This window comes from Alexandromys fortis, unplaced genomic scaffold (genome assembly GCF_014885135.2).
Source record: "Alexandromys fortis isolate MF-2015 unplaced genomic scaffold, M_Fortis_MF-2015_v1.1 scaffold_133, whole genome shotgun sequence".
NCBI lineage: Eukaryota > Metazoa > Chordata > Mammalia > Rodentia > Cricetidae > Alexandromys > Alexandromys fortis.
The window spans coordinates 368,582-384,613 of NW_026068030.1; the positions used below are offsets into that span (position 1 = coordinate 368,582).

Sequence of the window (16,032 nt, forward strand, 5' to 3'; positions counted from 1 at the left end):
ACAATGAACTCTTAATCACAATAATTATTCATATTGACATTGACAAAGTATTTGCTGATCATCTGCTCCAGTCAAACTGCTCAGATAAATGATATCTGTGCTTGAATTATAGAATTAAAAGAAAGATTTTCCCAATGGAGCCAACCAAAGATAGTTCTTCAGTTAAATATCCAGAATTGAGCAGCTTCTGTAAACACACAGAGAATGTGAAAAATGCTAAACAGAAAGGTCAAGAGGCAAATCAGGTAGGTTAAAATTAATCTAGAAGCAATATATTGAGCCATCTATATTGCAAGTTTTAAAAAATTACTGTCTAATTGAATCTGTTTTGCAAACGATGATTAAGATGGTTCTGACAACTGAAGGGGTGAAAGTTCCTCAACTTGAATTTTGTTGAATCATGAGGATTTTCTGTTGTGTCCAATAAATACATTGCCTTTTCCCAGCTAGAACTTGTGCTGTGACTTCATTCTGTACCCTCAGCTGTATACATTTTCATAGGGTTTTCCTGCCACTCTGGCAAATAGGCCAGGCTTTCAGCGACGTCATTTTGGACAGGCCAGCCCCAGGCTTCAAAGAAAGGGACCAGGTTCTTCCGCACAACCTCGGAGAACTTCTTCACCCACAGATTCATTTTGTCTTTGTTGTTTTGAGGAAAGCTAGAGAGGGTTTGGTAGTCAGCAAAGATCTTGATGAATGCCTCCCATCCGAAGCCCTCCTGGAGCTGGAAAGAGAAAGAAATAGACAAATGACCTATGCACCCTGCACGTCACCCCCTGAACTCATGCGTGAAACCACATTGGGATTTTAGTTATAAGCCATACTGTTATGTTGGTTTATTTGTCAGTGGGCCTCCCATTTCTTTTCTTCTAGAAGCCTATCTCTGTGGCAGGTGTCGTATCTCAAACTGCTGCAGTACAATGTCAGAGGGATTTTTGGGTTGTTACTCATTTGATCCATATCAGGGGCTCGGTAAGCGCAGTGAATTTGAGCATTGCTATTCCTGTTGCTGCTAAGCTTAATAGTGAAGATCTCAATCAGACTGAGGTGTGCTAGACCCCTTCATCTTGAGCAGGTAAACACTGCGGGTAGATGGCTGGGATCACTCTGTCTTAGATTCAGCAAAGAAAGATATCTGGTTCACGTTCTGTGACTCTGTGACCCTTAGGAATAACAGCACTGAGCAATAGTTAAAGCATTTCAGCCAGCACCTGCTGGTTCTTTCATTCTTGCTCAACCTTAACCACAGCCTAGGCTAATAGGAGCTGTTTCACACTAACCGTAACTAACTGTCCTTGAAGGTCTGTGTGGATTTGGGAGCTATGCTGAGCAGGAGAGGCATGTGCTTAGACAAATAGCCGAAGCATGCACAAGCAGCATTAGAACACGGAGCAGAGAGTAGAGACCGCCAAGGAAAATAATAAAGGAAGGAAGACTTCCTAGAAGCAACAAAGACGCTGATATTAAAAGCTACTTGGGGTTTCTTGATATGTAAAAGAGGTAGTTCCAGTTCAGAGAGAAAAAAAGGAAACATCATTAGGAAATGCCAGCAAGATGAACCGTGGCGTGTCGTTCTAAAGAGAAAATGTTTGCAGTTGCTGAAGATTGAGTAACAGGTGGGAACTTGACCTGGATGAAGGCGGTTTGGCATTGTACCTGAAGGAGCAAAGAGCTACAGTTGGTAGTAGGTTTACATTGTTTTGCGGCAGCATTCTGCAAAAGAGATCCATCTGGGATCCCGTTTAGAGAGCAGGATATTGCCACGAGAGTACTGGAGAACTGGAGTGGAAGGTGCTGGAGAGCTGAGCTCTGCTTGTGATGCTGGGTGTGGAAAATCAACAGTAGTGGGCGGGGCAGCTACCCAGCCAGAAATTAAGACTCAGGCCCAGAGCAGCAGCCTGTCCCGCATGGACATTGAAATAAACTTGAATGTCAAGGTTTTGACTGACACCATGACTGGATCCAGTAGATTCTCAGACAGATTTCTCATTAAGAAGGAAGCTGGTGTGGTCCAGAAGTTATCTCAGACTCATTTAAATCGCACAGGCAGTGAAAACACAGAGACAGAGTGCGCTCATGCCTAAAGCATTGAGACGAGGCTCTGGGCTGATCTTTACTAATTAATTGGGTCGTCAGCAAACAGCTCATCTCTGTTGCCCTGGAAGTCCTAGCAAGTAGTATGGCTATATGGATATTTTTCCAATGTGTTTCCCACAGGTGGTGAGGACTTAGACGGGAAGGGATTTTCAAATGCTATGAAATACTGCACATTACTTATTTTATAGTGAAGCCTGACTTTATTCACATTTGAGGCTTGCTTAAGAAGATAATACTTTGAATAAATTGTTACCAGGTCACAGTCCCTACACTCCGTCTTCATAATACATTGTTGGAGTGGGGTGACCTTAATTTCTCCTAAGCTAGCAATGTAAATCAGGAGAAACTCTTTGCATCTGACAAAGCTGAGTTTTCCTGCTGATTTCCTGAGTACAGCTATTTAATTACATTGTATTTGCCATAGTGATCCCGCAAACTTTTATTTGTTTCCACAGCTATGTGGTTGGGTATTTAGGTATCTACATATTAACCGTATCATATGTATCATGCCCGACCCACAGCAAGATGCCACCCTTGGCCTATCTCCCATATCCAGGAAGGACAGGCACTGTGCATGGATGTTGGGATAACTGGCAAGTCTGGTGGCTCCCACGTCCCTGAATATTTGCTCAGTACCTGGAGATAAGTCTCTAGAGCTGTCCAGACAACCCAGTTACTCAGTGGTGCTCCCTTGGCCAGGTGGTTTTTGATCCTCTGCTTCCGAAGATCAGGGTTTAGAGAAGGGTGGGCCTGATCCCTGTGGATGTTCAGAACAGTCTCATGCACATAAACACTCCAGAGATTACACAAGGCTTCAGTGGTGTGAGGTAGGAAACTCCATCTTCCCTTCTGTTGGTTATGACCCAGCTCATGGATCACACCCCAGATACCATGTGACCTTATGGTGACCTCGTCAACCATGCCTTCTGCTATACTAGTGTGGCCCATGATGGGGTATCCAGAGTGCAGAAAACCTGAGGAAAACAACAGGAAATAAGTGATGAAATGACACATGTAATGTAGACCACATCTCCACTGTCCCAGAAGCCCCAGGATACACCGAGTAAGCGCACTTGGGCTCTATGCATTGCCTAAGTTTATTTGCAGCCCATCGGTCTTTCTTCTCTTTTTCTTGGACAGAGTTTGACACTCATCTGCCTTTCACTGTGAAGGGTAGGCGTATATGGACTGTAATGCTGACTGGCATCATCCAGGATCTCTTCTATTTTTAGCTAGGTGACGCATGCATGTCATGACGTCTTGTGTGTATGTGTCCAGCACTGAGGGAAAATAATAAGATTCTCCCCCCGTTTAGTCTTAATCTTAAGGAATCATTTTGAACCTCTGCAGATGGCAATTAGTTTTCTCATTGTTTCCTACACATCTATTATTTAACGTGTTTCATTCAGCATTAACAAGTCCTCTTGTCTCTGCTGAAACCTACTGAGCATACATCTCGTGTCTTTTCCCCAGCTTTAACTCCATTCAATCGTCTTCTGTAAGGACACATGAAAAATCCACAGATTTTGCTTTTTGCTCCTAGTTTCCTATGTTTCCTAGTTTCTTGCACTTTTGAGATTAAATGATGATGGACTATGTTCTCCACTGATCTCTACAAAGTTATGTCAGTTCAGTTGAAGCTCAACTCTCAGAGCATCCCTATGGAGTACCTACCAAGTGAAATCTGTTTATCAAGCACAACCCTCTCGGGTCTTTGGAAAGGGAAGTGTGTGGCTGCCAGTCTTGCTACAGCCTGGAGCATCTTATCCCAGAGTTGGAGCAGTGGGAATGGGTCCTGAAGGACCTTGAGGTTTCCTGTTGGGACTGTCAGGATAATATTCTCTGTGGCTAGTTCTCCCCAGGGAGCTTTGCTGTGCTTGATAAGCTTCTTCCATTCCTCCTGTGTCGTCTCACCTGAAATAAGATTACATACCACTTTTTCCGAATTTCAAGTTAACTGTAGACCACACAGAGAGATAACTTGGTAATAAATCTCTTTTTGTCTTTCCTTGTCCTCCTTTTTTAACTTTCTAGACCCTAGAAGAGGTATTGATACTTTTTAGCTCTCTCTCTGTCTCAGGATTTACATTTCCTCAATTATTCCATTGCCTTCTCTCAAGCCTGGTCCCTTCTCTCCTTCTAGTTTCCCTCTGTTCTACATCCCATTGTGAAACTGGGTCTCTTACTCACCCATTCTGTAGTATGGAGCAGACACAGCCCCACTGATGGTTATCGACACATTATCCTGATTGTACTTGGGGGGAACAACGATGTAGAGAAGCCCCCCATACAGCCAGGAGATGGACTTCGGGGATTCATTTAAGTCATGTGTGTATGTCATCACAGGAGGACGGTTGTAAGCCTTTGCTTCACTTATGTTATCCGTGTGGCAACCAATGAGGACCTATCATAATGAGCATAAGTCATCATGAGAATGGCCAAACCATCTCCACTCTGTATGGATTTGTATATGTGTGTAAGAGGCCTGCCAGGGGTGGCAAGAAGAGAACCTCAGAATGACAAGGGTCATATGTATAAGTAGAATATTGCTGTTACTGATCCACCTTCTCAAGGGCACCCTTACTTGTTCATAACCACTCATTGTTCTCTGTAGAGTTTGGGGATTTAAAAAATTAAATCTAACTAGTTCCAATGTAAATATTGACTCAGAAAGCAACTGCCCATGTCTCTGCCGTTTCCTTTGGGTCTCCACAAGCAAGGACTGTGGAAATGGCTTATGGAGTTGAAGCTTGGAAAGCGTTTCGATAGTATTTTGGATTCTCCAAGAACAAAAAAACGAGAGAAGCTTTGAGAGTAAGCACAAGATGGAGAGGGATTGAAGGGAGAGCATTTCTAAGCGTCAGTCATGCACTAAGATTCAGCCTTGCAATGACTACTATCTTTGTCTATAAAAAGAGGGTCTGTTCTGACCTATCCATCTGGTGAAGTTGTTGGGAGAATCTAAAATATTACTGAAGAGAGTCAGGAGGTTCTCTGTAAGTTTGAGGCTGGCCTGGACTACACAGTGAGTTCCAGGAAAGCCAGGGCCACACAGAGAGAGCCTGTCTCAAATAAACAAACAAATTGCTAGAAGAGAATGTAAAGCTGGTATGGACATGTCAAAAATTCACTTAATAGGGAACGAATGCTTTACCTTCAGCTTGGCATTATTGACTTCACTGGGAAGTGTTATTTGTGCAACCTGACCTTCAGGCAAGTAGAGTCCAGTGCTCACCCAGGAATTGCGGTTGTCTGACAAGAATCATAAGAGAGGTTGTAGTTTTTCCACCTTCAGCCCAGAATTCTGACTCCACCCACAGAGCTACAGGGTCTCATCGACCCTCCTTTAACCACCCAAGCTGCCTGTGTTCCTAAACTTCCCTTCTTAAAAGCTTATAGAAAAGAAAGAAAATGGACTTTTGAGTAGAAAGCACTGTGTAGCAAGGCTGATGCTTATCAGCCCCTTTTCTCTAGTCCTGAACGCCCAGGGTCCCCTCTTCATTCCTTACCTGTGCTGATTTTAATGACCATGGGAGATTTTGTGGGGGGTAGTAAGGAGGGAGGAGGAAGTAGCTGAGATACGTCAACTCCGGATTTGAATAATTCATAAGCCAGGAAAAGCAGAAAGGCCTGAAAGCTGCCATTTAAGACTGGGTGTTCCTCAGTCACAGTTGGAAAGCCCTTGTTTTGGATGATTTTCAGGGCATGTTTCTTCACAGAGTCATAGACAGAAATCCTCTGATGTGTCATTTGAAACATGTAGGAACAATCTTTCACGAGCTTCTCCAGCCATCTCTCTTGAATTATGGTCTCCTGGCTGTCAATCATGGACTCAAATTGGGCCAGGGTTCTACGGATATGATAGTTTATCACCTGAGGATTTGGGACTGGGAAGGAGCCTCGCTTGACTACCTGGCTTAAGATGCCAAGGCCAAAGCATTTAAGGATGGTGTTATTTGGGCACTGAGTCATACACTCAGAGTCTGGGTTCCTGCGGCCCCGTAGCCAGGCCTCTGCACCAACTAGCAAGCCTCCACCTTCTGCAACAAATTCTTCTACTTTCTTGGCATCTATGCCAGTGAATGAGCAGCAGCAAAAGACGCTCAAATCACTGGTCAGAAGTTCCGTTTCACTCCACTGGAAGCTGCTGCTTGGTAACATAGACTTCAGGGCTTTCATTTCTGAAGCCAACCCAATCTTGCCTGTCTGATGTCCCATCAGCCAGCGCAAAGCATTGAGCACAAACGGCAGCATTGTTTCATTAATCATCAAACTCTCATGTCCTCCCAACACCACACGACCACGGCCATAGCGGGCAGCTGCGAGAAAACAATTGAATGAATTGTCCACTCCCAAGGGAAAGGCCCGCTGCCCATGTACCAGCAGCTGGGAGGGGACTGGTCCTGTCTCAATGTCTATCTCAGACAGCCCTTCCAGGAGTTGCTGCTGGTCATATTTGAGCTCATCTTTACACCTGGAAAGAGACAGTTCTCACATCACTGAAGAGGAATGAGTAGAGGCAGGGTAGCAGAGATTATCCAGGACCTCGGCACTTTTGGTACAAAACCTTCTGCATGCCTTTAATCCTAATATTCTGGAGGCAGAGACAGGCAGATCTCTGTGAGTTCAAGGCCAGACTGATCTACTAAGCAAGTTCCAGGATGTCCAGGACTGTGACATAGATAAACTCTGTCTCGAAAAAGAAACAAATGAAAAAAAGAGTGAACGGAAGAGAGGCATGTACATCTCACTGTGATGCATCTTCAAATCTACTTTAACTGGGAACATTTAACATGACAGTACCTCTATCTATCGTACAATAAAGCTTAATATACCTGTAGAACTCATCCTAGTGAAATTTCCCAGAGGGAATTGCTGCCGATTCTGATATGCAAGTTGCTTCTTTGAATCATTAGTAGTATTAAATAAACTGAGTGTGTAAATAGCCTGCCTTTGGAAATAAGTCACAGTGGTAGAGTACTCACCACACGTGTGCAAGAACTTGGGTTTCAACCTTAATACTGAAAAAAAAAACCCAGAAACAACAACAAAATAATGAAACTGGAAATGATTGTTCTGAAGGAGAGAAACCAGACTCACAAATGCTACTTCTCCCTCCATATGCAGAATTTTTAAAATGATGTAAAGGTAGAAGGGGGATTCTTTAGGAAGAGGACCAGTGGGGACAAGGAAGCCAAGAAGAGGGTATTGAGGTGACTGTGAGGAAACTGTTTCATGTGTGTGTACAGTGCTAGCCTAATCCAATCCATCATTTTGTACAATAAACATAAGTCAATAACAAAGGAAAATAAAGAAAGGAAAGGGAAATGCAGGAGACGGGAGGGCAGGAGAGGGAAAGAATGGGAGGGAAGGGGGAAGAGGGGAGGAAGGGAAGATGAGAGGAAGGGAAGAAAAAAAAGAACAAAACTGATCACAGCAGGTATATGTCTCTGTATTTCACCAAAACACAAAACAAGAAAACCACAAAACAAAATAAAACAAAACAAAAACTCCAGGCTATTGAGTAGAATGTGGGAGGAAGTATTAGCAACATGTAAAAAAGATAAAGAAGCAGTTTCTGTAATACGGGAAGGGCAGTTGATAATCAGTAAGAGGAGATGAAAGTTTAGTGGAATAATTGAGGAGCAGACATTTCAAGAAAGAGGCATGAATTGCTTTGAATATATAAAAAAATTTCTGCACTGGTAATCAGACAACACAAATGAATAAAGTTTCTCTATCCCATAGTGACAATTCATTAAACCAAAACTTGTCATTTTCCGCACTTGTAATAGTACAGGCTATATTTTGCTGTGAGCAGAAGTCAACATGGCTTTTGTAAATGGTAGTTTTCAATTTCAAAAGACATTTCATAACAAATATATTGAGTCAGGCCTTTGCCTGATTGGACTAGGTGTAAAAACTTGTATGTGGTGAGCTGTAAATGTTCATGTGGAAGCTTCAACAACGAATATTGATAATAGCTTCACCCTCTGCGCTTCTGCATCCTGCCAGAGCAACTCTCTCCTGTTTGTTTGTTGTCTTTTGTTTTTCCAGATAAGGTTTCTTGGTGCAGCTATGCCTGTCCTGAAAATCACTCTGTAGACCAGATTGGCCTTAAACTCAGAGACCCTCCTACCTCTGCCTCCTGAGTTCTGGGGTTAAAGGTGTGCACCATCACTGTCTGGCACACTAGTTACTCTTAATGGGATCTTTCAGGAAGGAAAAAATCATAGGGCATTTGATCCAATCCTACAGTCAAGGAAAAACTACTTGTTTCTTTTTTATCTAATTTTTATTAGATAGATAGTTTATTTTTTAAATCTAATCTTTATGAAGATCCTGCTCTACTATGGAAGACGATACTGCAGGGCTGCCTCTAGCTATCTCACCGCACTTTGCCACTTTTAGCTCAGGTACTACCCTTTCCTGAAGGTCCACTTTGCTTCAGGATAGAGGCTCCTGGATGTGAAGCTACACAGTTTATTCATGTCACATTTTCCTACCTATCTCTGGAATAGATTAACATTGGGCTTCATTGACTGATTTACTCATTCATGTTTAATCCTTCCTTTTTTTTTTTTTTTTTCCGTGACTGAGTCCTTGGGCTCATGTGGCTAGGAGGTTTATTCAGTCTGTAAGCGGGAGAAAGGTGTATGGCTGAGCCTGTGGAAAGAGCTGCTCTCCAGGGTCACCAAGGTGTCTCTTTGAGCTTTGATCCCTCCATTTAATCCTTCTTACAGTACCAGATCTTGCATGATGTTCTAACAATACAATGGTAAGCAAAACAGACATAATTCATTTTTTAAATTTCTGTGCGTGAGGGATGATGTGTATAAACAGTATTTACTTGTATGTGTGCTCACAACTATATGCAGATGAAACTCTGAGTGTGTGTATACCCATGGTGACATCAATCTAGTGTTTCGAAGTCTTCCTTGATCACTCTCAACTTTATCTATTGATGCTGTATCTCTCAATTGAACCCAGAGCTTTACCCATTCAGGTAGCCTACATAGCCAGCTTCTTCCAGGGATCCCTCTACCTCCCACATACTGGAATTGTTCAGGAGCCTCCATGCCAGCCTAGCATTTGTTGGGGAGCTAGGGATCTAATTCTGGTCCTCCCATTTGATTGGCAAGGACTTTTCCTTCTAAGCCATCTCCCCAAATGTGAAAAAGCACAATTTATTTCTCATATATTTTGCAAACCTTTTCTGTACTTACCTTCAAGTTGTAACCACTCCTTTATAATTACTTATAATGAGGGCACTCAATTGTAAATAAAACAAAATACTCCAGTCTCAAGGTATTAAATAGCAAGTCTATTACTAGAGAACATAAGATAGTGTTGCTTAACTAATATGGTGGTTCATATAGGAATGACCCCCATAGTCTTGTATCTGAATGCTTAATCTCTAGGAAGTGGCACTATTAGGAGATGTGGCCTTGTTGGAGGAAGTGTGTCACTGGGAGCAGGCTTTGAGATTTCAGAAGCTTAAACCAGGCCCAGAGTCTCTTTCTTCCTCCTGCTTGCCAATCTAGATGTAGAATTCTTGGCTCCTGTTCCAGCACCATGTCTGCCTGTGTGCCATTAAGCTTCCCACCATGATGATAATGGAGTAAACCTCTGAACGTGTAAGCCAGCCCTGATTAAATGTGTGCCTTTCTGAGTTCCCATGACCATGGTGTCTCATCACAGAAATAGAACAGTAACTAAGACAACTACCATAGGTGAAAACTACATTAGTATTTATAATTATTTAACTCCGTGATAACCAACTTATCCACTGCTAAACCGAAAGCTCCTTTTAAAATAGGGGAGTTGGGTAATTGACACTTAACAAGAAAGGGAAACATCACTTACTTGACATAAAGCGTGAGATTGGGTATCTCTTGAGAGACATTGAGCCAGTCTCTACTCCCACAGACATCTGTGAAGTACACGCCAGCCACACTTGTCACCTGGTTCCCAGGGAAACTGGACAGCACTTTGTCATGGCCATGTTGACTGGCCCAATACCAGGCCTGGCCCCCAATGAGCAAGCCCCCACCACGCTTCACAAACTGGACCAGCTTCTCAGTCAAACTGTCATTGTAGGCATCAGTGCAGTAAACTCCCAGAGCCTCTGCAGGCTCAGACTGAACCAGTGCCTCTATACCAGAATAACGTAGGATGTTTACCAGTGATGCCAAGGAGGAATGCACTGTAATGGGAGCCCCTGGGGAGGGGCAAAGCCAGTTCACTGCGTTTGCAAGAAATGGGGCCACGTCAGCATGCAGCAGGTAACTCTCATGGGATACAACAACCAGGCGGCCTTGGCCATAGGAAGAGGCAGCAATGAGCACCTGGCCCTTGGCATTCACCATCACTGGGAAGGCAGCCTCCCCAATAAGAAGGAGTTCACAAGGGATGTAAGTTTTAGGAAGATCCCAGCTGGTCACTCCATTCATGAGGGTCTCAAAAACAGCATCAGGATTTGATGCCATGGTTCTTCCAACTGCTGCAGAAGACACAGAGACTCAGGATGTGAATGAATAAACAGGCACTAAATGAATAAAAGCAATATGTATTCTCTTACAGTGTTTTGCACAAGAAAGTCTGGACTCAAGCTTAAGAAGTTAGAGTGCATCCACCTATGTGTCTAGGAAGGAGAAAAAGAAAAGCTATCCTGAGTAAATTGGGAGCATGGCAACCACAGGGGAGGGGAGGGGAGAGAGGAAGAAAGGGAGGGGAGTGAAGAAAATGTATAGCTCAATAAAAATATTTTTAAAAGAGTATAGTAGGAAAGAAGAAGAAGAAGAAGAAGAAGAAGAAGAAGAAGAAGAAGAAGAAGAAGAAGAAGAAGAAGAAGAAGAAGAAGAAGAAGAAGAAGTTGTTAGAGTACTTACCTCTCACTTTACCCTTAGGATGTATTTTCATCACTCAATTCTTGCTTTCTCTTTCCTTACTTCTACCCAGATGCTCCCCATAACTCTCTTCCATTGTCTTGACTCTTTTTTTCTGACTCCATGCTGCCCACCAGCTGCTCTTCATTTATAAGATCCTCATGTCTTCTTTAAGGCACACAAATCCTTTATTTTGCTAGGCATATTACAGTTATCAGCTCCATTTCTTATTTGTGAGGAACTAAGCTCATCTTTCCAAAAGAGCAAACATATGAACTTATTTCTTTCCGTGTAAAGATGATACTATCAGCCTTGAGAGGTTTGATGTAAAGTTTGGTTTGTTTAGAGACTGGCATATACATCTGTCAAAAGCCGACTCCCCGTTTGTTTATCATTCTCCCAGTTACTCAGAATGATGGGGAGCAGCACATTTTTAGAATTGCATTTGCCCTCTTCTTTTCTCCATTTCAAACACCCCACCATCAAACTTCACAGCGTATGAATCCCATCTCTTTCCACTCTTAGCATCCCTAGCCTGTTTCAGGACCTTAAGATTTCAGGCTTGGACTACACCAGTTATTACATGAGCTCCCCTGGTAAGAAACCCTCACTGTTGATTGGCTTTAATGTCAAGTAGGCACAACCTAGACCCTCCTGGGAAAAGAATCCCAACCAGGAATTATCCTGACTGAGTTGGCCTGTGAGCATGTCGTGGGGATGGTTGCCTTGACTGTGAATTGTTTTTTTTTTTATTTTTATTGATTTTTATTGAGCTCTACATTTTTCTCTGCTCCCCTCCCTGCCTCTCCCCTCCCATTCAGCCCTCTCCCAAGGTCCCCATGTTCCCAATTTACTCAGGAGATCTCATCATTTTCTACTACTCATGTAGATTATTAGACCTATGTATGTCTCTCTTAGGGTCCTCATTGTTGTCTAGGTTTTCTGGGATTGTGGTTTATAGGCTGGAGTGGAAAGAGCCAAGGAGGCCCTTCATGTGTTGGGTCCTGGATTGTGCAAGAGTGGAAGAAGCTAGCTGGGCCCTCAGCAAGCAAGTAATAGGCATGATGCATTCATTTCTCCATGTTCATCACTGGGGATGTGGTGTGATATTCTTAAGCTCCTACCCATATGAATCCCCTGAAATTATGGACTGCAACATGAAACTGCAAACTAAAATAAATCTTTCCACCCCTAAGTTACTTTTTTGTCAGGGTCTTTGTTGGCTCAGGAGAAACAAAACCAGAGAAGGCTCCTCATTCCTGGAAAATGGGAACCCTTCTTTCAGCCTGCAAATGACGTCGGGATCTGCCTTGCCATGGCCTTTCAGCTTTATATTCCATTCTAGTCTCAGTAAAAACTATTTAAAAACAACGTGAATCTGCCTTGTGATTTTGAGTCTGCAGCAGCTCATTTCTTGCAAACTGCCCTTTTTTTCTTTCCCTGGTTTTACAGTTTCCCAATACTCATTTACTAAGAGAAGTCAGGTGACCAAGTTTCTGCCTTTATACTGACCACAGAGAATAGTTCATAGAAAGTACAGGATACAGGATTTTAGATGCAAAACATGACTTTGGTTCATGTTGAGGTCACATTGTGAACAGGTCTTGTTATAGGAATAACGTGCCTTCCCAGTGAGAGATCACTCCATGCACTTAGAGATGAAGGGAAAGCTCTTTGCCAGGGTGCCTAGCTGACTGCGCCTAAGGCCCAAAGAAGAGTTGGGCTTGAACAGAAGGTTTTACCAGCTTATGTACAATTTAGGCTTATGCATTCCCCAAATACTGTCATCTTCAAATCTCTTTTGTCTCGGCCCCAGGACTTTGAAGACTTTGGACATTTAAACAGAGGCAGGAGACTGTAAGTCTGGTAGCTTAGGCAGATAGGAGATTTACACAGCAAAGCTGTTGCCAGAGTTACTTCTTCAGTACACCTGTGTTGCTCTTTCAAAGAGTTGCTCCCCAGGATCATCTTGCTCAACTGGCAGAACTGTGTTTTTCCTGATAAGAGCACAGGGAACTTAATGGCAGACTAGACTCAGTGGTGGTTGTGACCCTGTGCTGCCCCTCTTCAGCTGCCTTGGAGGTATGAGTTTGGGGATGGGCAAAATGACTGATGTAAGTCAGGGCCATTTCTTTATTATTGGCATGGAGCCTCATGATAGGTGGATAAGCATGCACATCCTAGCATCCTAAATGTAGCTTGTCTCTAACAGGCCTGATTATCAGACTATTCATCTTTGGGGTATTGTGGAGGCAATGTTCCTTTACCTAAATTCCCATTGTGTGACTCAATGTCTCCTAAATAAATCTACTAGTAAATCTTTTATAACCAAGGTTCTCAACCTGTGGGTCTCAACCCTTTGTCAAACTTTTGTCTCTAGAAATATTTACATTACGATTCATAACAGTAGCAAAACTACAGTTATGAAGTAGCAATGATGTAGTTTTATGCTTTGGGGTCACCACAACATGAAAACTGTATTAAAGGGTCACCGCATTAGGAAGGTTTAGAGCCACCGCTGCAGAGCCTGCATTTGATTCTTTTGCGTTTCTTTGATATCCATACAGCACCGAGAGTCTTCCCCAGCCGACTGCACAGCCTAACTGCACGGCACCTTTCTAGCTATCAAGGTTGTTGAGTGAGTGGGAGGAGAGCCTTGTCCATTTTGAGAAGAATGAAGGCTAAACAAGATGCTTCAATTTCAGCACTAGCTCAACCTGACAGCTATAGCAGGACGACTGGTTTTCAGACAGCTCATAGGCTTGCTTACCCCATGCAAGTTTCAGAAAGAACAGGTGTAAGCACACTGCCCTCTGTGTGCTCTTTTATGTAGCTGCAGATTAGCTCTGCTTAACACAAGGATTCTTTGTCTCTTATTGAGGTAGCCAGAGACATAGGCAAAGAAAGCTTTCCTGGGACAAAGAAATGGATAATTTCTTCCCTTTAAAAATATTTATTGTTTATGTTATGTGCACTGGTGTTTTGCATACACATATGTGTGTGTGTGAGGGTGTCAGATCTTGGAATTACAGACAATTGAGAGCTGCCATGTGGGTGCTGGGAATTGAATCTGGGGCCCTTGGAAAAGCAGACTTAACTCGTAAGCCATCTTGCCATTCCAGAAATGGATACTTCCAATCAACCAATTCTAGAAGAAATACTATTCACACTCAGCATCATTTCAGAAGCAAAGCTAAGGATCCAGAGCGAGGTTTAAAAACCCATCTACTCGGCCGGGCGATGGTGGCGCACGCCTTTAATCCCAGCACTCGGGAGGCAGAGACAGGCGGATCTCTGTGAGTTCGAGACCAGCCTGGTCTACAGACCTAGTTCCAGGACAGGCTCCAAAGCCACAGAGAAACCCTGTCTCGAAAACAACAACAACAACAACAACAAAAAAAAACATCTACTGGCTTTGCTTGAAGAGGAAGGGGTAGTGTTTGGTTCCTCAGGTCAAAGGAGAACTTATCAGAAATTATAGGTGTGAGAGAACCAGTCCAGAATGTGGAGAGAGAAACTTGTTGTTACTACCTAATGATAGGGCACAGGAGGCCATGCATAGGGTAGGTGGCCCATGGAATCTGCTAACTTCAGCATGTGTAAGTGAAGGATAAGGAGCGGGCATCTTGGATAAAAGGGCATGTGTAAAGATTTGTTTTAAGGATATAGCACAAATCCCTATTCAAAATCTGGTTATCAGGGTGGGTGAGATGGCTAAGTGAATTAAGGGGCTTGCCATTATTAAACTTGATAACCTGAGTGTGGCACCTAGAACCCATATGGTGGAAGGGAAGAACTGGCCCCCAAGAGTTGTCCACTGACTGACTTCCATATGGACGGCATCTCTCTCTCTCCTTTTTTTCTTTTTAATTTTTAAAGCAAGCTCTCTAACCCAGGCTGGCCTCAACATCTCAACTGATGATGACCCTGAACTTCTGATTCTCCTATCTTCACTTCCTGAGATCTGACGTTACAGACATGTACCACTATACCCAATTTTTGCAGTGCTGAAGATCAAACCCAGGGATTCATGAATGCTAGTCACATGTTTTACCAACTGAGCCAAAACCCAACACATATGCCTTTCACGGATAGATGGGCTCAACACGACACCATCTTTCTGTATGCTGTGGTTTGTGTACAATTTCCCCCCTCAGAACTTAAACTGAGACTGATTGCTAATGTAATATTAGTGAAAAGTGATGGGCCCTTAATAGGTGATCAGGTCTTTAAGAGGGATTTATGCCTTTTCCCAGGAACTTGGAAAATTCTCTCTTGGGTCTAGATGACTTCTGAGAGGATGTGTTTGCACAAAGTGAGGCTTCTCCTCATGTTATCTTCCATATGGGCTAGTGTGTCCTTCCCTCTTTCCAGTATAAGGTGAAAAAAAAAAAAACAAGACCCTGACTATTGTCTGCTAGATCTTGGACTCTGAAGCCTCTGGATCTCTGAACCTAAATTGCCATATTTTGTTTATAAACCACACGTTTTAGGGTATTTTTTTTACAGTAATAGAGAATATAATAAACCATAGTGTAACCACGACTGGTTTGAGAGATCTGCTGGCTTATACAGAGAAAGAATAGCTTAAAGAGAAAGAAGCCGATTTCTTAAGATAGAGCTAGCATTGCAACTGAAGAGGCTGGAAAATCTCAAAGCTCAGGTCACTTAAGCAAGGGTTATGGCCATACATCTCTCAAGACATAAATCACAGACTCACAAGAAGCACAGCCTCCGTGTCCCTTAAACGTTTAAAGAAGTCTTCAAGCCAAGCACCACCTTCCAAGAGGAAGCAGGAAGAAGGCTATAACTCAAAAATGATCATACCTCCTTTTTATGTACAAAATCTCCAGATCGTCCATCCTATGTCCACACAGATATCGTTTCTCCTTGGGTTGGCCTGTGGTCATATCTATAGAGGACTACCTTAATTAAGTTAGTTGATGTTGGATTAACCAAGACACTGTGGGTAGTACCATTCCTTAGCCACTACCTAAAGGTACAAACCTTAGGGATTGTGGTCAAATTCCACTGAAGAATTTCCTCT

General features: G+C 43.0%; 1 protein-coding gene across 1 annotated transcript; it reads right to left on the reverse strand.

Moving 5' to 3' along the window:
- Positions 1-466: 466 nt before the first annotated feature.
- LOC126515098 (TRPM8 channel-associated factor 3-like) lies at positions 467-10,586 on the reverse strand. Its single transcript, XM_050164455.1, has 7 exons — positions 9,964-10,586; positions 5,607-6,571; positions 5,252-5,349; positions 4,288-4,501; positions 3,772-4,011; positions 2,734-3,071; positions 467-724 (listed from the first exon to the last, which is right to left on the reverse strand). Exons 1-7 carry the CDS (start codon positions 10,584-10,586, stop codon positions 467-469), a joined length of 2,736 nt encoding a protein of 911 aa, XP_050020412.1.
- Positions 10,587-16,032: the final 5,446 nt, after the last annotated feature.

Bases quoted from the DNA above. Each gene is read 5' to 3' on its own strand.
- LOC126515098 (XM_050164455.1), bottom strand. From the start codon at position 10,586: ATGGCATCAAATCCTGATGCTGTTTTTGAGACCCTCATGAATGGAGTG. The intron at 6,572-9,963 runs GTAAGTGATGTT...GTCTCTTTCCAG, and splicing joins AATCTCACGCTTTATGTCAA to GTGTAAAGATGAGCTCAAAT. The intron at 725-2,733 runs GTACTGAGCAAA...TTCTCTTTCCAG, and splicing joins CTCTAGAGACTTATCTCCAG to CTCCAGGAGGGCTTCGGATG.